Source organism: Corapipo altera, unplaced genomic scaffold, assembly GCF_003945725.1.
Source record: "Corapipo altera isolate COAL_440 unplaced genomic scaffold, ASM394572v1 23b, whole genome shotgun sequence".
Classification (NCBI taxonomy): Eukaryota; Metazoa; Chordata; class Aves; order Passeriformes; family Pipridae; genus Corapipo; species Corapipo altera.
The window spans coordinates 9,948,755-9,973,185 of record NW_020884885.1 but is presented as its reverse complement, the minus strand read 5'-3'; the positions used below and the strand labels follow the sequence as shown (position 1 = coordinate 9,973,185).

The window sequence follows — 24,431 nt, the reverse complement described above, 5'->3', positions numbered from 1 at the left end:
TAGTAGCTAACTGCAAAGCAAGAAGGTATATTGCAGAATGAGAGTGTTCTCCCCTTGTAGACCAGTCCCATTCCCTACAGCCTGCCCCCTGGCCACTGCCAGCACCTCTGTATGAAAGTCATTTTTTCACTGCAGCCAAATGCAAGTAGAATGGTGGGATGAAGAGTGTGGAAAACATCATGTGAGAAGACATAACACAAAATCTCTACAAGAAATTTCTGTACCTGACTCTGTAGACAGAAGTCTCTAAATTTCATTCTCTACTTGCTGTTGAAGGCACTCAGGACCTGAGAGAAGTCAAGTCATTGCGTGGGACATGTAATACTTTCTCCTTTTCCCTACTCACTTTCTCCTTGCAGGAGCTACAAAAGAAAAGAATCCACAAGAAACAAATAAGAAGACAAAGTGTCTTTCACTGAACCAATTACTCTCTTGCAAAGTTTATGACAAAAGTCTCATGGGCATAATTTCAGTGTTTTGTATAAACCTAAGACTGTGTATTCGAAACTGCATACTCTTTTTTTCCTACCTGCTAAGTTTTGCCACGTAATTTCAACACAGGACTATTATTAAAGCAAGTCTATGCCACTGCACTGGCCTCACAGAAGTTGTCAGGACTGTGTCTTTATGATATACCATTAAACCAGAGAACAGCACCATTGTTATGGTTCATCTACAGTTGGAAGCACATAGTCTTCCACAGAGTGCTGTACCCATATGCTTGTTTATTGGTAGCAGGCCTGGGCTCTGGGTATCTGATTATACAGTAGCACCTGCCCATGGCAGATCTGGCCGAGCACAGACTTCCTGCTGCAGCGCCGCAGCTCCATAAATGAGAGAGATTTATGCAAACTGGCTAAAGTGTGATGTCACAGCGCTCTGATAGACCCAGGGACTATCTTCCTTCTACAGACATTTGATAAAATCAGGAACTTCACATACGACTTGGAAAGAAGTTCACCTCAGAACCTATTAGGGCAAACTATGAAAACTTGTTAGGGTCCTTCTCCTATCCTGAGATCCACCACTGCAAAGGGACTTTACAGAGTCCGAGGATCTCAGCGGATCTCACTTTTTTCTTTTTTTCTTTTTTCTTTCCTTTTTTTTTTTTTAATGTGATTTTTTTCAAGTCAGTTATGCTGGATTTTTGAAAACTGAATTAAGAAAAATACACTGAGAAGTTGGCTGAATGTTGCAAGCTTGCAAAATGGAAGGATTTCCCCTTATTCCCCCTGTGAGTATATTGGGTTTATTCCTAATACAGATCATTGGGCTCAGTAGAAAAAGGCAAAATAAACCAGGTATTATTATTTGAGAATATCTGTGTTTTGGTCTGTATTTGTAGTGTCAGGAAGTTTGGCTTAGGTCAGTCTATAAAACTAGTGACAACATGGCAGTGAAAGGGAAATCAACATTTCCTCCCCAAACTTGTATCTGATTTTGATCTCCATTTGTTTTCACAGATTAAATGTATGGTATTTTTGTAAAGTATGAATATAGCAAGCCAGTAAATCTCTTTTCTTCAGTGTTGCCTATGTGATATAAAGCCAAGTCTTTCTTCAGATTGTAGTTATTAATTATCTGGAGTCTCTGACATAGTTTATGTATTTAACTGTCTACCAATCTGTGAGAGAAGAGTTGTTGAATGTTTATTTTGTGTATTGCGGATTTTAGAACTCTGTGCTCTTTGAAATGATGGCATTTTAGTTTCTAACTTCATCTTGTCTTGAACTGAATTCTCTTGAATTCACTTATCCTGAAAAAGTAATTTGCGAAGGAGAGGAAAAAAAACTCAGTCCTTATTTGGGAGTTTCAATGTTTTCTCTAAGGTATACATTTTTCTGTGTGCTTTCGAGACTGTTTTATGCTTTTCTTAACTCTGAAGCATTGTTGAACTGCTCTAGTTTATCTTATGGTGAGTTCAAAAATTATTATTTATGAAGAACATAATGTCACTAACCTGTTTTTCAGAAATAAACCTTAATGGGAAATCTCTAAGTAGAATGGATAAAAGAGGCCCTAACTAGATTTCATTAGGTTTGTAGAAGCTGAAGAGGTGCCAGATCAGGTGGTTTACTTGGCTTTTTATGTGGTAGATGACTTACAGCAGTTGCTATACATGTGTCAGAGCACAGAAAGAGACAATGCAGTTTTTTTAACAAAAACTTGTATAGAGTTTTCTATTTGTCTTGTCCCATTTAATGAAGGCTAAAGTCATATTTCCTTATTTTCCATCCAGAACAATGGTCCTTTGAATTCCTGTCATGTTCAGTATTTATGCTGACTGAAAATATTTGTCTTCTTTTTGGGGAGACCCTTTATTCTCTCAGTTTACCATCAGTGTCTCTGTTATTCTCTTAATTTATCATCAGTGTCCCTGAAATCCCCTATCTACCCAAAGGGCGAGAAAACTTTAAAAATAATTTCTCTTAAGTACATAGAGTTGCCCAATGGACCTACTGTAAGTGCATTAGAATAAAAATCTGAAAAGAAACTGAGAAAATGAAACAGTACACAGAGATTTCTCGATGTGTTGCTTGTTGGGCTTAAAAAAAAAAAAAAGCAACATAAGTCTTCTCCTCAACCACCCCAGAAACAAACATCTCCATAAAGAAAAAAAAAACAGGTAATTTTCTGTCCTTTCATTCACTCATAGACAATTTTTCTGGACTCTTTTTTTCAGTATTTAGTTCCAGGGCATATATTAAATAAATGGATTGAAAATCTAACACAGTTTTGCTCCTGTTCTAACCTGTGTTGCAGTTAATATTCTGTCTGAACTCCTTCTGAATGAAAAATACAACAGGTAGTAAAAATACAATTACACCTTACAGAAGCACTTGATAGGGCAATTTGAGTTTTATTTTTGTGAATAAAATGTCCAAAAAATAATAATTTTGTGGTTTGTACTTTCAAAATTGCTTTAAGTGCGCTTCGGGCACTGCCAGCTAGAGACCTGCATGTCTGTGTCTCCTGGGGCTTTTTCAAAAGGGAGACATAGGCCTGTTTCTAGGCAAGGGTTTCTGCTGCAATACTTCCCTCCTCCACCCCTCCCCGTTCAGTTGAGGGTGGGTCTGTAACTGCCTTCCTCTTGGCTATGCTAGAAAACTCTTACCCTTCACTTGGAAAATGGTTTAGGTTCATTATTTAAATGGTTTAGGAGTATTCTATCTTCATCCGAAAATTAGGAATTTTGTATGGGAAGTTCTGCAAACTGGGTCCATGTCTTCCAATGCACGAAGAACTAAGTTGTGCTATGAGTTAAAAAATTATTAAGTCAAACACATGACTTAAAGAGGGTCCCAGTTATACATGAATCTCTAAGTAGCCACCTTTGACTACTTAGCTGTAGTCACAGCTTTGAATTAAGTATTTTTGCATGAGAGCAAAAATGCCCCACAGAAGTACTGTGTTCCACATAACTGCTTTGCCAATACGGTCCAGTGAGGCTGGCCCAATGAGTAATCATGCTAATATTTTTACTCATCTTCTCTAAAATAGTTATACTGTAATTTGTTTCCAAGAAAATACAGTTAATCTTGGCCTTAAAACTTGGCAGCACATCACTGGAAATTGTGTGAAGTATTTCTGAATCACGTGCCACTGAATAGTTATATCAAGGTAACAAAAAAAAGATCATCATTTAGTGAATTTACAATTGCCTGGAATCATCTGACAAAGTCTTGGTGAATAGCAAGACTTTTCAGAGTGCTATTAGGTTCAATATATCTCTCTTAACTAATGCCAACCATACTTTCTCTGAGTAGTTTCAGGCAAAGATGGAAGATGAAGGCCACTCTTCATTTGTCAAAGTCTGTGACAATTATGAGTTCCTAACAAAGCTTTCTGTCACTCTTTTAAGTGAAAACAACTGATAGCTTGTCATCAGTTATATATTACATTGTAACATAAGCCATTCTTTGCTTTTTGTCATGGGAAACAAAACAGCTCAATGTCATGGAAGTGCTATCAGTAAGATGATGAAATGAGTGTGTGGGTGGGGACTTCCAGAGAAAGACGGGGCAAGTGGGTAAAGATTGGTAAAAGAGGCGACAACAGTACATGGAGAAGCCTCTTCTCTCTAACTAGAGAAAGAGTTTTTAATGAAACTTAAAAAAAAAAAAGAACAACAACCCCCTATTAAAAAAAACAGAAACAATTAAAAGCAGGTTATTGGAAATAGCTTCTCTAATGAATAGGAAAAAAAAATCCCACCTTCCCACAGGATAATCAGAGAGAATACATTCTATACTATCTCCTTTTACCACTACCTGGTTAAGTTTTTGATAAACAAACTTTTTAATATTTAATATACCTCTTCCTCTGTTAGTTACTGTACTTTTGAAGATCAGACACTGAGATGGAAAATAGTGCCATTACAAGTCATTTGTGGGGACAGATTGGTCCAGGTTACATGACTTAACAAGGATATACACATGCATATCTTATCAAATGGATCACTGCACAGAAAACTAACTCAAGGACAAAAATTCCAAGAATCCCTACTAAAGACATTTTAAGCCCCAAACTTTCAAAACAGAGCTTATAGTACCCCAATGCCCTATATAACAGCAGACTCTTAGATGCTGAGTATCTGCAACTCGCTCTGCAGCCAGCTGGATCTGTAAATATTAAGTGAATCACTGTTTTAAGAGTCTATTTAGCACACCTTCCTTTAGCTCTAATCATTGAATACACATCTGAACTTGTAAAAGTAGCTTTTGAATGGTAAAATACTTCATTCTCAGCTCAGACTGTGAGGCACTATTGCCTGTTAATGTATATTGGTCTGAAATGGGGGAGTTGGAAAATCTTTGGGAAGAGACAACAAAGGAAAAATATAATTAGGAAAAGTCAAATATTCTTTCCTGTGTCTAAAATGTGTATTTGTTATCTACTTTTGGACTGATGCTTGGCTATACTTCTGTAAAGATGTAAGTGACAGATACTTTGATGTAGCTGTGGAAATTTTAACAAATTAAGCCTAGATTGACAGGAAGCTGATCTCTTAGGAAATTTGTTTACTTTTGGCTAAATAATTATCAGAGTTACAAACTTGGATGCATTTAGGTATGATTTTTTTTTATATATAATTTCTGTCAGTTTCTAGTATTTTAGTTGAAAAGAAACAAAGATTTTTCTTTCAAACTATATGCATTTATACAGCCTTTTTAACCTCCATTTTTCTCAACTAACATCATATGCATAAGCCATTTGGATGTTGAGGTCTCCCCTTTCATACAATATGAATGCTTTCCTTTGAGTTATAACAAATTTACCATTCTGAATATGAAGGCACAAGTTTATATGTTTTTCAGGTTGATGTTACTTAACAGGAAGCATATATTTATAGAAAGGAAATAGGGGAGTGGGTGAGCTAATTTGCAACGATAATGAAAAGTAGAAATTCCATTCAGAACTTTATCCTAAAGAGAGCAAACTACAGTCTCATTACTTTTTCTTGTCAGAGATCAGAGTACACCAAAGGTCTAAGCTATGGAGATGAGTGAATACATATAACCATAGAGAGAACATCAAGAAAATACGTAGAGAAAAGCCAGAGGCATCAGAGAGAAGGCACATTGTACTGGTTTCTTTGACTACCTCTCTGAAATCTGGAAAACAACTTAGCATTAAATCTCTGTGTAGATGAAGGGCAATTCTATCAGAATCACATAGATTTGGAAATGGAGACTGTGTCTACATCCTCTGGAGACTAGAAATGAGAAGAGTCTCTTCACTGGTATTCCTGCTGTGGATGCAGTTAAATGACAGTTTGCCCCTTTTCCTTAGTCTTTCCTTTAGATTGTCTTTATTGTGGGTTGTCATCTTCTCAAGATTGCCCCAAAGCAATTATCCACCACCAACAACTATATTTGGAGCTGACAGCTAGGCAATAGATTTTCTCCTGAGTCTTTGAATATTCCATGGATCTGATTCCCGCCTAGTGTATATTTTCTGGAAGCCATGAACTTTTAGACAATCTTACCAGTGCATTTTAATTATACATTAATATAGCACATGACTGCTACTAAGGATTAACCACGGTCCAAAGTAAATTCTGAAAGTTTGGGCTTTTGTTTGTTTGTGTTTGTTTTGATTTGGTTTTGGTTTTCTTGTTTTGGTTTGGGTTTTTTTGGGGGGATTTGGTATGTGTTCTAATATCTTAGTCCTCAGAAAAAGACAGTCTTTAAATTCCCAAATTCCAACAGAAAGTACTGAAGGAGTTAACCAGAAGAATTAAAGAAAAAAGTCTTTTCCTTTCGATAGCAGCTTATCTACTACCTCCATCTGGATTTTAATGGCAGCTGCTACCTTAGGTTTCATGTTCTCAAGTAGTCTAGAGAGGGAAGAAAAAGAGAAGCTTGCCTGCATTTCTGTCATGCTGTAACCATAGCATAAGCTTACAAAATGCAGATGTTCCAAAAATGAGACAGATTCATGGAGGGAGATAAGGGATTTGAGATATACAGATAGGTGTATGAACATATAAACATAGGAACATAAAAATATGTCCATCGTCTAAGTTATCATGTTGTTTTAAATATTTGTCCTTTAAAGTTACTTATGCTGAAGTCATTAATAGAATTAAAATGTTTCTATTAATACCTACTAGGAATAATTTCCTTTCAAAAGAAAAAGCAAGAAGGTGTTTGAGTTCTCTTTTGCTGTTGACACCACAAGAATTTGTTCAGATTGGAAGAAAATATTGTAACAAACTTAACTGGACTAAAGTTTAACAAAACCCCATAGAGTACATTGTCCTTCTCTAACTCCTCGCTCTGGAAAAAAACAAGAAGGAACATCAAGTGAAGCAATGAAACTGTGCAAAACTAATAATAAACAGATGACCTTTATTGCAACAACGTAAGATCCTAATCAATATTCATACTGGAATACTAGGCCTGGGGAGAAAGAGAAGTGGGAAAGTAACCCTATATCACCTGTTCTAAGAAGATAGAGAGAACTTTAACTCTACAGTTAAACATCCAGTAGGTCACAACTCAGTATTTGCCCCACATTTGGAGTTTTTAAGCTTTCTCTGCACATATATAAGAGCCCCATGTAGTTGATTGGAACCAGCAAACATTTAGAGTTTATTTTGGACAAAAATCAAGAAAGAAAATGGTTTTATGCCCTCTGTCAATGTCATTACCTGCATACAAACTGGTACCATTTAATCAGACCTCCTAGAAACAATCAGAATTATATGTTTAGGCAAGTTTCAGCATTCTCTTTTGTGTGTAATCATCATCATCATCATCATCATCATCATCATCATCATCATCATCATCATCATCATCATCATCATCTATAATGACAACAATAACAACAATAACAACTATGACAATTATAACTATAATAATAACAATAACAACAATAATATAATGTTTGCTACTACCAAAGAAAATATTTCCCTGCCATGCTGTGCCTGATGTCCACAAGGGCTCTAAGCAGTATCCTCAGAAGGCCCACATGTGGGATACTAAGGACTTGTGTATTACCACAGGACAAGTTCTGCTACACAAACTGGGTGTCTTTTCTACTGGGATTACTCTTTTTCCTTTTTTTTGTTTTCAAACCAGTGTTTGGTGTCATGCATTTTATTCCTGCTGATTCAAAAATAACTTGAAATCTCCCCTTTCTTTCCCTAGGCAATATAAAATGGGTTGACATCACCCCTTCACTAACTATGTGAATAATTTGGAAGAGATTTGTGTAAACTTATGGTTCTAAAAATTCCTCTTCTTTTTACAGCCCTCTGAAGACATGGTACCCTATGAGTCAGACCTCTACCGACAACCCCATGACTATTACCAGTATCTCAACAGTGACGGAGAGAGCCATGGTGGTAAGTCAGAAAATATCTCCTTGGAGCATAAAGTCTCACAGAAAACAGATTTAGGACATCCAAGGAAAGAATAATTTTGTTGCAGTGATCTATAATATATAGACAGATATTTTCAAATCAGAAACCAAAGTTATTTTATTCCGCTTAATGGTACTGTTCCAACCCAGCAACTGCAACAGGGTTTCTCTGAAAGAGAATTTTAGAAAGCACTCTATGATGCAAAGCGCTTCTAGGGAGATAGGATCTCATGATCTCTATCCTTCATTATCTTTGCTGTATTTTTACTTTCCTCTGCAGATCAAAAGCACTCATCTTGTTCCACAACTCTTTGAGAACATGGAATTTGCAATACTGTATTTCTCTTCTTGTGTTCCCATTTCCAATTCCTATCTGACTTAGGTCCTAGATAAACTATTTTTGCCTTTATTTTAATTAGATTTCTTTGGTATTTGGCCTTTTTTAACTTCATATATTTCTTTCTTTCTTTTTATGTCTTTTGTATGCTGCCACACCTAGCTTTAACTTTCACTCTTCCTCCAGTACACCCAAGTACTTCCTCTCTCTAAATCTATGTAAAACTTCCTTGTAGCTGTTTGTATGTAAACACAGCTCAGTATAAAAATGCTGTATAATTGTTTATTACTTCAATTTGTGTACGTGATTTAAAAGCTTTGGTGCCTATATTTTGGTGTTTTCTGGGCACTGCACTGGACTCTAAATCAATGCAGAGGTGATGTCTTGTTTTGTGAATTTTGTCTCCTGTGAAATACAATGGTCCAGCAACACCACCCTGGAAATACCTGAGTCAATATTGACTCAGGAAGGAAAAGCACCGTTCTACTGTATTACTTGTCGCAGTCCCTGCAAATCCTGGAGTTTCCCTGAAAGACTCCCACTGATAGAGCAACTAGACCCATTTCTGTTTAATTTAACACATTAACTACTCACAGCATAGCACTGTTTTGCCTGTGGCAGCAGAAACCATTTTAAGGAACAGTTAGTTACAGTAGAGGATTGTTCTGAGCATTTAACTGAAAAAGATATCTACCTAAATTTGTTCTCTACATTGCATTCAAGAAATCCCAATGGCATTCTCAACACCTGGAGACAAGGAATTAATTCAGTTTTTATAAGTTATCTCATGGCATCTGTTAGTCACACTAATCAAACCCAGCAAATTCCACATGGAAATTCAGGGTTTTTACATTATACCCTGTAGCTGTTTACACACTCGTAAAATGAGGATAACATTGATTATCTCAAAAGGCAATTGAGACAATTAAACAATAAATATAAAAGATGCCTTGTAGGAAAAAGCACTGGGAAATAACTTTTCTGTCATTACATCTAGGCTACCTCAAGCAGAAATATCCCTTTATTTTTCATAATTTTATCATCCCATCTGGTTTACTTCCCATTTTTCTATTGGAAGGCTGTTCCTAGGGTACATTTCTCAGATCATTAATATGTTTTTACTCATCCTAATGAACACAACAAAAACTGAGTAGTTACCTATATGACTTATAGTCTAAGCAGTACCTAAACACCCACTTTGAACAGAAATTTGTCTGTTCCCAAAGTTGTGTGCATTTGTCCAAAAGGCCCAAAAAAATCCTGTTTAATGTTTTAAACTCCTACAGCAAGTGCTTATGGAAGAGGCAACTTGAGCCCAGCCTGAGCATTTCAATCAAATTTTTATTTATGAAAGCAACTATGTTGTAGTTGGTTGTGTCTAAATATCTAATGTGCCCTATGCTGTCCTGCATTTCTCACAGTCCAAAAAAGCAATGAACAACCAAAGAATAGAGATGAAGAAAGAAAACAACGAACCAACTAATGCATTTTTCTTCTTTCTTATAAACACTGAAAAAGTGAACTTTGGCTTTCATTTTGTTTACATGACAGAAGTAGTGGATCTTGAGAAGTGCCGTGCAAAAGAACAGGAAAGGGACACCACAAAATACTTTCCAAAATATGTACTGAGTGTTCAGAGCAATGAGGATAAAAGCACGGTGATTGAAAAATGGAGGGGGAAAGGAATAAATAAAGTGCTGCAGTGACAGCAGTGAAAGAGACAGAACCTGATCAGATGGGGGGGGAAAAGTAGAAAAAAGAACAGAGTTCAATTTGGGGGACAGTGAGATCACTGGCAATGCACAGAAAATAATTTTGCAGGTCACTCAGTAGCACTATCAACCTCAATGTAAAACTACCAGTTAATGTAAATAGACTATACTAGACAGAATAATACTTCTCATTATGCCAACAACTGACTGCTAAAGAAATAGAAAGTTTTCCTTAAGCATCAGACTACCTCTCTCTCACTGCTAGCAAACTAATTTTGTGAAAGGGAGATGGCAACATCTTAGTCTGTAGATCTGTGCTACTTGCATTACTGTCAAACACAGTGCTGAAGGCAACCCTTTTCTCAAACACAATGCTGAAGGCAACCCTTACTCCATATTTACATGAAGGGGCATAAAATCACACAAAACAATGTTCCACTAATATAATACGTAGGAAATCTTTGCCAGTAAGTGAATAGTAGATTCAAAAATGCACCATAATATGTTCATCACCACAGGTATTGTGTGCAATTATTTTCTATACTGCAGTTTAGCTATTTTTTTAAATACTGTAATAAACAGAGACACAGTCATGCAGTACAGAAGCTACTTCAAGTGATCATGTATTAGTCCATCACCCAAGCCTGGGCTTGTAAGTCTGTAAATGTAACACAGCATATTTTGTAACACTAATGCAATCTTAGTAATTACAAAATTCCACTGCAGCTTTACCTCTAAGTTATTACTAAACATTATTGGTTTAGGAAAAATCACTTTTTGTATGAAGCTGAATGCTGACTCTTGTTCATTTTGTTTCTAGTCTCATGGAACTTACTAGATCCCATGATCTAGGGTTTTATTTTTGTCCCACCTTCTGGAGTAATATGATCATTTAAGAATCTCAGCTCTGATTTTGTTAGGATCCTGGCTCATGCAGAAGTGGAAGAAAGTCCAAACATGCAAATCTTAGTCTTAAATGCCATATAAAAGAGAGAAAGAATTCCAAACTTCATTAAAAAATCCCCTTCCCTCAAAGCCATTCTCATGATTTGTTGGGGTCTGACTCATAGGTATTTGAACATTTGGAATTATTAAAATAATGAAGTTTGTAAAGTGGGAGTTAATGAGATCCTAATATTGTTATAGATAAGACTAGTGCCCTGCCTAGAAGCACAACATTTCTCCCAAGAATGATTCTGTTCAAGACATTAATCAAGACATTAATTTTCCAGTGTCCTTCAATATTTTTCTCATTTCCTCCATGGGGTTTTTCCTTGACTTGTTTTTTCAGACATTGGAACATGTAAGATATGCGATATGGGACTTTGCAAGAAACCCTCTCCTAGTTCATCATGTGTTGGAAAATCTGTACCACCCAGGGCAGAACCACCCAGAAACACTAGCCCAGCCCTCACAAGTACAGCCATGCCAGCAGTCGTCTCCTCAGACGAGGCAGAGCGCTGTGCTGACAGAGCTGTTACATTTCCGGTTCAATAGCTGGCTCATGAATTTCTGCATGATTTTGCACTGCGTAATGCCAATTTAGACTGTTGCTCCACTTTTATTATAAATACCTTCCTTAAGCTTATTTCACATTCTAACTGCTGGTTCTAACATTATTCAGCTATTACAAGAGCAAAGCCATTTACAGTGATCAGAAGATAATGGAGAAAGTTCAGTCATGTTTTCTCACTCACGAAGTGAGAATCTACCTCTATAGTGAATATTAACACAATGCCTTTAGGTCCACTAATGCTTCCCAGTAGGCTAACATCCTCTCTGTCATGGGAGGGAGCTCAGAATCTGTGACTGTCCTTCCTCTAACCTTTCACTACATGCAAGACCAAAACAAACATGATCTCCATGTCTCTACAAAAGAGAATTTTTTTCACATCCTCTTTCACTTCACACGAAATGTCTCATAATGACTCCATTGTGTAGCTATAGCTTGGCTTTTAAAGACATTTTCCTTTACCCAAAGAATAGACACTTTCCATTTCTATAATTTTTCTCTCCTGTCTTTTTTCTTCCTTCCACCTTCATGTTTTAGAGAAAACAACAGAGTTGCTATGTGTTACTGATGTGACACTAACAAAAACACAGAAGTAAATAGTTGCTGATAACTCAAATATCAGCAGACACAGATATTTAGATGATTTTTTTAAATACATTTTCATGTGTAATAACTTCACCACAGAGGGGCTTGTGAAGACAGATCTGGAATTTCTCTTTTAATGTTACTAAACCAATATTATTTTTCCTAAACATCACTGGGAAATTATAAATAATTTAGGAAGAAGTAAGGACCTTTCCTCCTGTCACAAGTTGAATATTTGGCCAAAATTATGTTGAATTAATTTCTGACAGACTTATTTTGTAATGTAATATTATTATGTGATCACTTTAAGGCCTAAATGCAGTGTTAATAGTACTGTTCTGTTACTGTATTTTTACAGCAGCACCGAAATCCATCATAAAGAAATTTAGTAATGAATAGGGTAAATAGTAAATAGTGATTAATCTTGGTATGCATAAATAGTGTTCCATAGGTTAATTTATTTACCAAGGGAAAAGTTTAAAAAGTTCTGGAGCAGCGGTAACCTTGTCATAGGCTTCAAAAAACTAAGAGGTATCTTACAGTATAGAAACATGACTGATGATAAAAGAATATTTTAGAAGAATCCAAAGTAGACCACTTGGAGCATGCACAGATACTCATGGCTATGCATGTTGGAAATGGTCTGTGTTCTCTCTTGACCACTATAGTTGCTGCTAGTAAGAAATTCCACAGCTGAAGATCTACCATTAACAGCCTCAGGGACCTTTCCCTGGGCTTTGTCATCCTAACAATTATGCATTGATCTCATTCTCTGTTATAGATTATCAATGACAAGGGGTCATCTGACAGAGCACTTTCTGCACAGTGAGCAGAGCCAGATCATTTTAAGGAAGAAGAGTTTAGATTACTCCTGCAATGTATTCTCAACACTTTAGTGTGCAGAACTGCACATGGTATATGGGGCCTCAGGGGTTGGCTCTACTTAGAGAAATCTGTGGCAATTTAACACAGAAAAAATGCAAGTTAGTGTGGCTCAATCTTCCAACTAAATGGAAAAATTTCACACTGAAAGTGCCCAAAGCTTCGTATCAAGACACAGCCTTAGACAGTCTATGGATTCAAACTCAGAAACTGACATTTCCTGGGTTGGTGCAGATGTGGATGTAAAAATATCTGGGTTCTTTGCACCCATAAAACCAAATTTTTTACCAGAGAAACCAAAATTTTTCTCTAGCACTACAACATGAAGAAGTGCTACTGTGTACTGTAATTACCGTGCGGCTATAAAATCCATATGCAGCTCACAGAAAGCACCACACAAAAAACCAAAGAAATTACAAAGTAATGCAGAAGCTCCCTGAATGCTTTTGTAAGCACCTTTCTATCCCTTTCTTATGCAGTGAGGTGATTTATCCATGAATCAGAAAAGTAGGAAGGAAAAAAATAAGCCCTGGTGTCTTAAGTTGTCTGATAGAGCCTTCAAGTAAATTTCTACTGGTCTGAGCATAAAAGCAGCTAAAAGAATGTACAACTTTTTAGGTACAACTATTTTTGATACAAGCATATCACTGAGTTCCCTCTAAAGGAAGCCACATTCTGGTTACTCTCCTGCATTTCAAATCCTCAATGAGATTAGACTTAATCGTTTGAAACATAAGTGGGGAAGGATGAGGAGATAGAAGCTGAAAGAAAGAATGAAACTAGTATTTCAGAAAAAATATTAATAGCATATTTGTGTCCAGATAATATCATACACAATAACATCACATTCCAGAATGAGATAATTGTTCCTCTATAAATTCAGTACAACAACACTTAGAGCACTGTGTTCAGTTCTGTTATCAGAAGGATGTCAGCAGTTGGAAGGGAGCTTGAAGAAGTGCACAAGTAAGATTAGAGTAGTGAATGTACTGATTTGTATTGAAAGACTGAGGCCTAAATACATGCAACTGGGTTAAGTGATAATTAAAAGGAGATTGCAAGGGTACATGACAGTACATGACCTGAAAACATGTGAAGGGTAGGACAGAAATTATTTATAATAATACAAGAGAAGAAAACTTGGAATAGTAAGGAATAAATTACGACTGCTATACTGAATATAATAAAGACATTTCAGCCAGGCATAAATGATGCAAGGAAAGTTAAACTATGGAAGGTTAGTTTCTGCTTCAGTCAGAGCAGATGACATGATGCTGACATTGATTTTAAAAACAGGTTGCACATAAATGTGTGCACAATTAAGTATGCAGCTACTGTCTGTAAGAGAGAAATAGAATTTACAGTGCTCCACATTTATTCTAGAAGATTTTAAATTTTGAGCAGCAAGTATGAAATTCTAAAAAATTTAAAGGCTTATGTTGAAGTAAAAACCCCAGAATCTAAAACTGAAAATTATATGGAATTTAGTTTCAAAGGTAAATGAATCAGGAAACAGGATGGTGGTTAAGTACTTCTTTATGGTTTTGAAAAAAAATCCAAATTGTCACAGGAATTTCAAACATTCTTAAGAGATAAAAATGGTCGAGAAAAAGTCTGCATCAGAATTTAGCCACACTGTAAACAACGTGCACCAGACTGCCACAAAAGTTTATCCTTTTATTTTCTAGTATTGCTACTTAAAAATGTGTGATATAACATGTGATAACAGGAAATATCTAAAAAAGTGCCTTTTCTGCAGCATTCCTGAAATTTTGCTAGCACAGTAAAATAAAGACTGAAGATAACTGCAGAACAATCTTTAAATTTTTTCCACCTCCTTATTTCCATGCATTGAGGAAGAGTATAATAAGAATATGACAGTATATAAATCAGTAGAATTTGTTGCCTCAAGAATGAAAATGTCTTGAAGCTTGTTATGGTCTTTTCTTGAGAAAGGTGCCAACATTAATGTCTTTTGCATCTTGTGCTAGATTATCGTTGAAATCCATCTCATCATCTAAGAGTATTGTCCTAATTAAAGTGGCCTAAGTATTACTTTCCAGCCACAGGAACTGATGAGACTAGGGAAAGAAACTTTACAGGGATCTATACAGATTGTCGCTGGAGACAGGTCAACAGGGGTGGTGTGGAAAGAGTAGAAAGGACAGCAACAGGAGAAAGAATCAATGAAATCCAGGTAAATGCCAAATTTCTTAATCTTGTAATGATGATCTATTTTTACTTTCTTTAGATCATTACTGGGAATACCATCCACACCACATGCACAGTGAGTTTGAGACCTTTGGAGACAACCACTTCACAGAACTGCAGAGTGTGCAGCCTCCTCAGCTACAGCAGCTGTACAGGCACATGGAGATTGAACAAATGCATGTCTTGGATTCTGCAATCCCAACCACACACATCGGACTCAACCATCAGGTATGGTTACCAGCACTTACTCAAAATTTTGGATGACAACTAATGCTAAGGAAAATAATGCATTAGGGGATGCATACTCTTATATGAAAGAGATTGCTGAAATTAATTGCACAAATTCTTCCTGCACTTGATGCAAGACTCTTCATTCTTGGGACAAATGTGGTTTAAGTATTCTTTTTACCTAGATAATGAGAAGTCATGTTCCTCAAACTGTCTAAAAAGACAACTGCATTTTGTGGCAGTTTGGAAATTCAAATTTTTGTTTAATTTAGAATGAAAATCAACTGTTTTGTAATTCTGCAGATGAACTGGACCTGAGAAGCTTTGCATCATCCTAGCAAGGGTAGCTATGACTTCCGAGAAGTATTCTGAGCCTTGAAGCAGTAGAAAAGTTTTAAATATTTCCAAGCAATCCTGACAGTTTTACACGACTTGTGTTAGAAATGCTAACAAGCCACTAGTAATTTTACCGCAGGCTAAGAAGGACCCACTTGTACTTCTACGTGGGAGTAAATAAGTCACAAGCCAAAACACACTGTCCTGTCTTTGCTCGGATTTTACTTGAAGCCAGTCATTTCTCTGTATGAAAAAGATACATCATTATGCAGTGAAGATAGTCACCAAAGCACCAGTGAATTCTCACTAATGCTGAAATTATAAGGGGTTCCATAATACTGCAAAGATACTAAGCATTGCGGGTGTTGAGATCACATTTAACTCTTGATCCTACAAGAATGTGCCCAAAGTCATTTCTGGGAGCAGTAGAAAGCTGAGTGATCTTGTGCTAAGGAGTTTCCAAGGCTGGCAAGGTACACACAATGTCCTAAACACAAGACAGAGTAGAATTGAAGTCAGAGAAAAAAGCATTTGCTGATTACAGTTCTGCATATAAAGGTACCGAGTCTGAAACTTCATGAGACAAACCGCATGCATGTAGTTGTCATTTGGGGTTTCTTTGTTCAAAGCAAACTGAAATTGTATATAAATACTGTATTAATCAAAAAGAAAGAAGAGAAAAATAGAGTGAGCAAGTTAACACTGTCCACAGGAAACTGACTGCAAGCCTTGAAAAAATCAGGAATAGAATATAAGATGTAGATCAAACAAAGAATTAGGAACAGAAAATTACAAATATAAAAAATGCTTCATGGAACAGCAGTCTGTGGAAAGCTTCAAGTCGTTTCAGTTGCTAGGGGCAACTGCTAGTACCTAATGACCAACCATTATCTCTGACCCAAGGGCAAAGGATGAAAATGAGTCCCTTTATGAATGTCTTTGGAAGCACAACAGAAAAACAAGAGGGGGAGCTTCTGCTTATCTCACTTCATTCTACTCAGCTATCATCTTTCATTTCAGGATGAAAGGCAGGGAACTAATTTTGTTACAACTTTCTATAAAGAGCACTGTGGTCTCTCTCTGCCCTACCTCACACAAAGCTGCAGATATTAGTAGGTAGAATTCACCATTACCCTCCTTTTCCTTACCAGCTGGAGGCCTTTGGCTTTTTACTTTAGATTTTTTCCTACAGTAGCTCATGCAAATGGTACTTGGCATGCTCTGAGTTTTACTCTCCAATGTGTCTCAGTCACAGTCCCAGGCAAAGAAACAGAAGCGGGAAGCAAGTTTTAATCCTCCACTGAATTTGCCAGTTACTAACTACACCCAAGCTTGTCACGCAATATCAGAGTTAGAGTTTGCAAATAAAGGCATAACATTCAAAAATATTTCTTCAATTTTCTGTTGATATCACGTTGTTTTGTGAAATCAAATTTGAGCCTTAAGCTGGTCTTGAACAAGATTTCTTTTAAAAGTTTTGTTAACCTGACAACAGGGGTCTCACAAATAATAATATAAGAAAAGAATATTAATTCTGGAGGCAGAATGAAAGAAAAAGCTGAAAAAATGTGAGAAGAACTTTAGAAAGAGGAAAACCTCACACGGGTGCCACAGCCCCTGAGACAACAACAGAATATGGAAAGTAGCTAATAGTTTTTTAAGTTTTCTCTCTCCAGAATTGTATTAGTAACCTGACTCTTTCTAACACACTGGCATGTCCTTTGTGACTCTGTGTAACTTAACTGTGTGATACTATATTGGCCTATGCTGAGTTTCAGGTGAAAAGTAAGTGTAAGCAAAAATACAACAGTCGAGAAAAGTGGGGACAGCATGGGAAAAGCTTACTTAACTCCCCAGGCAGGCCTCTGCAACTACCTTTGCCTGTGAGACACGGTACCCCTCCCTCCTCCACTACACTCTCCCACCATCCCACTCCATTCCCAGAAGGGCAGTTTCCTTACTCCCACACCACCTCCCAGAGCATTCCAGGTTTCCACAACCTTTTTATCTTCAGGGGCAACAATGCCTGTTCTCCTCCCCTGTAAGACCCTGTCCCATCTTCTCATTCCCCTTCCCCCATGGCAGTCTCTCCGTTCCTTCCTACCCCTGAAACTGCAGCTTTTTTAACTGTAAAAAGCTAAAGGTGACTCTGTGGTGAGGGCTGAAGTTTTGCTTTTGGGGATCTGGCAGGAAGCTTACACACACTCTTGCCCAATCCTGCCCTTCCTGCCCAATCCGCTCCAGCCAATCTGCCGACTCATTAACCGCCAGCTGCTGCACCCCAAAACCAGCCCTTTGCACATGCCTTATTGGGACATTTTAAGCTGGTGCAAAACTCATCTGAAAAGCACCACTCAGCAAAGTCCAACATGGGGCGGGTGGTGTGACTCATGAACACCCACTCCCCACTTCAGTGCCTAAAGTCCCATGGGAAGGGTGCCAGGTTCAAGACATCCTTTCTCAGTGAAGGAAAAGAAAAGCAGTTCAAAAGAAGTTCACCTTCAAGGACTATTATCTGTCCCATTTCATCAAAACTGCATTCTATATGCTGCTGGGTTTGGGGGATGTTGGCTGGTTTTTGTAATGAAGGAATTGGGTTCTTACTCTCTGCCCTCATACTGATCTGTTTCTCATTATTAAATAAGAAGCTGCCACAATTCTAGTGACAACTAGTTGTGATCCCTAGCAAACCAGACTGCAACTGAGAATTTTCAGAACTGAGGTATATCCCACACTACTCCTAACAACACCTCTATATAAGGGCAAGAGAATTTAACCCAAAAATCTTACTTGCTAGATTTGCAGATGAGAAATCCCCATTAATGGGGAATTTTCAGATAGCCACTCAGGAAAACAGAATGTGAGCCAAGATGATGTATCCTTTATCTTAGTATTAAGGCTATTCCCCTCCTCATGGGGGAAATTCAAGACAGAAAGCTGACAGACCTGTGTAACCCCATCTCCAGATTTGGATGCAGTCCTGTAGGGATTCAGTGCTGTCAGAAGGTGCTATGCCTGAGAAAGGAAGAGGACAACAGAGCTAAAGCCAGCCATACTAAGGCAGAACTGTTCAGCTCTTTCAAATTTAAAAGAATAGCTCCAGAAGGACTGTGTTAGAAAAAAGTTGTTCTCAAAAGTAATTTTACTCTGTGGATAAGCAACAGGGATCAGAAAGGCATTAGGAAGAATGCAAGCTGGGGGACGTGTAGGGGAAGAGGGGCAATATTACTTGCAAGGATATAACATATGGGAAAGTTCTGACTTTAACAACCTTATTCCTCCTTCCCCCTTTTAAAAGTGTTTCGTTGTACGTGTGTAAGTGTTGACTGTTATCTGAAAGTGTTTCTTAATTGGATGGTAGCTATTATAAATGTCAACAACTAAGTCACTCATTATTACACTAAACACTCATATACCTCTTATTTTCTCCCCCCTTTTCTCTGTAATTCTCCTCATTACATTTAATTCTGATGCTCAACTCTTTATCACTGTCTCCTCCCTCTACTACTCTGTTCTCCAAAAGGTGTCCTATTTGCCCCGGATGTGCCTACAGTACTCCTCTCCACCTCAGCCCAGTTCTGATGAGGAGGACATGGAGAGGCAGAGTCCCCCATTGGAGGTATCAGACGGGGAGAATGATGGTGTGGACCCTGGGCCCGGAATTATGCATGGAGAAACAGGTCAGTGAAAACAGAGGGACTTTGTCAAGCCATGTGGTAAGCAGCTGTTATATTACCTTGATGATAATTAATAAAACTGTAGAACTGCTGTGCTCGTGTTCTATCCCACTGCCATAGGTTTCGTTTGCCTGAGTCCTTGCACCGTTCTGTCTTCCTAATCTTTTACAGCCATAACTGTGTTTATATCTCATTTCTTCATGTACTCCCACTGCCTCCTTCTCCTTTGCTTATTCAGGCTTCTGAATGGAAAGGGCTTTTGCCATTTCTACTCCAAATTCCATTAAGAGATGGGAAAACCAAGGCAAGAAGGTCAAGCAAGAACTGATTTAAAAAAATATTTAGCTCTCTTTGCTCAGTACCTGAGAGTCACATTCTGTATAACCTACCAAAAATAGATTTAGATTAGTGTCAAAATAGCAATGTTTTTCAATTAGCTTCTAATTAGAAAATTAATTTCAGAACAAGGGTTTGGCCTTTGGAATTATTCTTGCTTTTTCTTCTTGGTACATCAATCCACACTATGTCCTCACAGTGTTACACTGTTTATTGTTATAAATGCTGCAAACTGAAGAAGTTACAAGCTAGCTGAAACAGTTATACACTTTCTGCTGTTTCACCAGGAACTATACACAAATCATAATGATCCACTGAGTTTCTTTGACTCTCACACAGGCAGCAAGAAAAAGATACGTCTGTATCAGTTCCTTCTGGACCTTCTTCGCAGTGGGGACATGAAGGACAGCATCTGGTGGGTGGACAAGGAAAAAGGTACTTTCCAGTTCTCCTCCAAACACAAAGAAGCATTGGCACATCGCTGGGGCATCCAGAAAGGCAACCGCAAGAAAATGACCTACCAGAAGATGGCACGGGCTTTGAGAAACTATGGCAAGACAGGGGAGGTCAAGAAAGTTAAGAAGAAGTTGACCTACCAGTTTAGTGGAGAGGTAATGGGAAGGGGGGTCACTGATAGGAAGCATTATCCTCACTGAGGCCATGGGACCCCAAGCAAGAAAAATATTAAGGCCTCCTGGCTGGATACCAGCAGAGGAGATGGACACATCTTTGTCTTTGCTTCCTGTGCCCCCTTCTCTGCCTTTAAACAGCCTTTACCATCAGATGTTTCTGGTACGAATTCCCTTCTTCAGCATCTGAGAATCCTAACCATGACAGAATTCTTTGCTTCCATCCTCCAAGTTGGACAGAGTTGGGAAATTTAAACAATGTACAAATATATTATTGTCAGGAAAGATTTTTTTTTTTTGATTGTATTGTAACTAAAAAATACAGCCGATGAAGTTTTGCCTCCAAAGGTGGTGCTGTGTCACCCACAGTGATACCGCGATAGCTTTCAGCTTTCAAACTAGCATTAATACAGGCTCTGCCTCAGCTCTCAAGGCTAGAGAGAAGTTTGCAGATCTTGGAATGATACTCGTTCTTTTAAATAGTAATAACATGTACATATTTAATAAAATTAGATATAATGAAGTTCTGGTATTTGCGTAATAAATGATTACTTCACAAACAAATCTTGCTCATTCAGTTATGCAGGTAAAGGTCTTCTGTGATGTCTGAATAAAAGGCACGCAGGGTTACAGGGCCTTTTCCATCTGTTGCTACTTTTTAATTTACCTAGAAACACCGTCAGTGTTGTCAAACTCAGTAAAAAATATAATAGGTGAGATACATTACTGTGAAAGAGATTACAGTACTGAAGTAAATTTAAATATACATACACATATAGAGATATATATATTTGTCACTATTTTTTCCAGTGCAAACAAAACCCTGCCAGCTGAATAATTTCTATTCATGTATACCAAGAATAGCATTTATAGCTCCGTCTGGTCTAACATAAGAATTAGCCATATTCTCCTGTGGTTTCAGTTATTTTACTGCTCCTGTTGCTTCTTCAGGCTTTCCTCCACAGTGATATCTTGATTTTAGCTTATGAAACTTTCTTAGAATTAAGTTGCATTTAATCATGTCTTTGCAGAATTTTAATACAAAAGGGTTTCAAGATTTTAACTGTGGATTTTAGTCCCTACAGTAAAACAACTAATAGTAATTAATAACAACTTCATTGTATAGATTACACTCAAAATGCAAAATAAAAGATAACTCAATACCTGAGATACCATGGTAAATTTACCCAGTACATCTAAACATAGAAATGAAATCCAAGGTCAACCAAAACTAAGAAAATTATCATTTTAAATTTTAACATTATTTAACATATCTCATTGGTTTTCAAGCACCCAGAAATCAGGAAAACATCATGACTCTTCCAAAATATATGAGGCGAAATGAGGCAGATCTAGAATGAAGAGAAGGGTTTTGTTTAACAGTACTGATATGCAGTACATCATGCCAAATAAGACAATTTGAAAGTCATAACTAAGTAACCTAACTAATTAACTTGAAATTTTTCAGAGCTTGCTCCTCACCGAAACCAAAAATCGTTGGCAGTGATGAGCTTTTTACAGACCTGAGTTCTCAAAACTATATCTAAACATAGTGTTATCTACACTAACAATCTCACTGTGGAAGTAAAAAGTCTGGTGACATCATTGGGCTACAGTGTCTCCTTGGAGCCAAACAGGAAGAAGTTCCTGCTTAAAAAAACATCACAATGTGCTACTTCCCAGTTCATGAACATGATAAATATGTCAGTCAACTAAAAAATTAACTGAGAGTTAAAGGCAAGTAAGGGTTTCAGAATTTTCTCTATCCAAGACAAGAATGACAAATAGAAATTACCTCTCATACTTATAAAAAATCTTGCAATTCAACTTTTAATTACTGGAGGATCATGTATACTCTCCTAGTCAAATATTTTTCATTCACTTAGGGTTAAGATAAGTGAAATCTACGAAACAAATTAGGAAGATATTTTGTTTCTAAAATTCCACTGGAAAAATTTACGTCCTATAAACCACATCTGCATCCATACTGCAATTTTAGGATGGAAGCTGAAGACACTGAAGGTAGTTCTCAGAAGTCTAGAACAACACTCAGCACTGACATAATATGGGTTTCTTCAATGCTGAACTAGAAACTCAGGACTTTTCTGCTTGGTATTGATGATGATTCTCCACCACTGACTTGGAATTAGAAAGAAATAAAAGACATTTGCACTCATCAGACTTGCAGACTTGATATTCAAGAAAACTAGAGTAATAATTCCTCTCTTCATAAAAATATCTTTATCACAAACGCAGCTTGAAAAGCAGAACTGATCCTTCTCTGATGATATAATTTGGAGGAGAAGGATCATTTCCTCTTGCAGGAAAACTATGATAACTGGAAAGAGTCAAATAGTGAATTAATTGTGGAGATGCTTAGGACATCACAAAAGCAATTTCAAGCTTATCAAAAGCTTTCTAAGATCAATGAGAACTACTTTTCCATTTTCTTAGTAAGTTTTCCATAAAAACAAGTTAGATGCTGGATAAATAATACAAAATTAAAATAAGCATTCAGACAGAAACAACAAAAACTTTTAAATGAGCTATTTGAGCACTGTGTATTAATAGAAAATGTTAATTTAGAGCATCTACTTTTACTTGAATTAAAGAATTTGCATTTCATACTGCTTTTGACCACAAGTAATGTGTAAATGGAAGAATCTGAGAAAAATATTTCGGGGGGCAGTATTATTTATAATTAAAATTTTTTAAAAATACTATTAATATAATTTAACAAGCAGGTTTAAAATTTTTGTTATTTCCAAAGTTGGAAACTTTTTCTCTTCCTCTTGTAATTCTTTGAAATACCATTTCTAAAAATATTTACTCCCCATCTGTTTCTGGTTAGATTTTTCATCTGTGGCATAAAGAGTGAATAATCATGTGTTGCAGCTGTGAAGGAGACCAAATGATGATGCCTTTCTGCCAAAGTACTGTTTGTATCCCATTCAATCCAACTATTCCGGATGGTAGGCTGTCTAATCAAGCTGAATTATCACCATTCAGTTGCACATGCAAGCAGAGGTTTTTTGGCTGTTTTAGACAAAATACCATAATTAATGTGACAAAATCACAGGTTCTGCAAAATTACAGAGGAGCAAGCATTCCATTTTCTCTGAAGGTGATGCTGTACCAGACTGGCAGACACACTGGAAAAAGGTCAGTCAGGTCATTATCTGGAGAGATCACCCATGATTAGCGTAAGTTCATTGGAACATTTTGCAGCCCACTGCTGTTGGATATCATCAATCCTCTTTCAAAGAAAGTATTCATACTACAGCTGGACATTCAACTTATATATGACCTTTGTAGCCTGCTTTAAAAACCACCTTTATTAGCTGCTGAGTGGTTCCTAATCAATTTTTCTGGAAAGATTAGTCAGAGAACTATTGCTGACTTAAATCCAAAATGCTGATTGTAAAATATTTTAGAGTCCTTCCAGCCACACATCAGAGGCGTAGCTGGTAGAAAAATTGCACTTACTATACTGAAGGATAATCTGCTTGTAATAATTTACAGTGATAGTATATATTTTTTAATTCTACTCAGTCAAAGAGAGTTTTAGACATTTCTAGATCTGAGCAATTACACACCCACATCAGAGAAAAATGCAGTGAAAGGTGCTATTATTTGGTTTTGTCTGACAGCCCACATTTATCAAATTCTTCAAACTTCCTGAAAAATACATATGTACATCCCTAATTTATCTACTGGGTTTTTTTTGTCTCCTGCTTCATGAAACTGTATCTCTAGAACCTCATTTCAAAATCCATACACTGTCAGAGTCTTATAATCTGTATTTGTCTTCACTTGTTATTACAACAGGGTTTACAGTCTGTATTTTGCAGGTTTCTTTTCCTCAGTAAACCTGCCTCAGTAATTTTTTTCTCTTTGTATCACTTGATTTCTTCATCTTTCTTCAATTTCTTATTATTTTTTTCTCCCTCATTGGAATCTCTGCACAAAAAAATTCACTTCATAATCATTGAGTTTAGTTCAAACTATAGTGCCAACTTCATAACTAGTACATATGACAGTTCAATTCAGTCTGTTTATACCATTTCTCTAAATTTTGCTTGTACTCTAACTGCACATTGTAAATTCATAACAGGG

General features: G+C 37.0%; 1 protein-coding gene across 1 annotated transcript; it reads left to right on the top strand.

Annotated features, from left to right (window-relative positions):
* Window positions 1-873: 873 nt before the first annotated feature.
* On the top strand, window positions 874-23,035 carry SPI1 (Spi-1 proto-oncogene). The gene is made up of 5 exons (XM_027642493.1): window positions 874-1,234; window positions 7,759-7,852; window positions 15,150-15,337; window positions 19,197-19,353; window positions 20,026-23,035. Exons 1-5 carry the CDS (start codon window positions 1,190-1,192, stop codon window positions 20,340-20,342), a joined length of 801 nt encoding a protein of 266 aa, XP_027498294.1. The 5' UTR covers window positions 874-1,189; the 3' UTR covers window positions 20,343-23,035.
* The last annotated feature ends 1,396 nt before the right edge of the window (window positions 23,036-24,431 follow it).

Coding starts and splice junctions, on each gene's coding strand:
- SPI1 (XM_027642493.1), top strand. CDS start 1,190: ATGTTGCAAGCTTGCAAAATGGAAGGATTTCCCCTTATTCCCCCT. Junction 15,338..19,196: donor ACATCGGACTCAACCATCAG/GTATGGTTACCA, acceptor GTTCTCCAAAAG/GTGTCCTATTTGCCCCGGAT. Junction 19,354..20,025: donor AATTATGCATGGAGAAACAG/GTCAGTGAAAAC, acceptor ACTCTCACACAG/GCAGCAAGAAAAAGATACGT.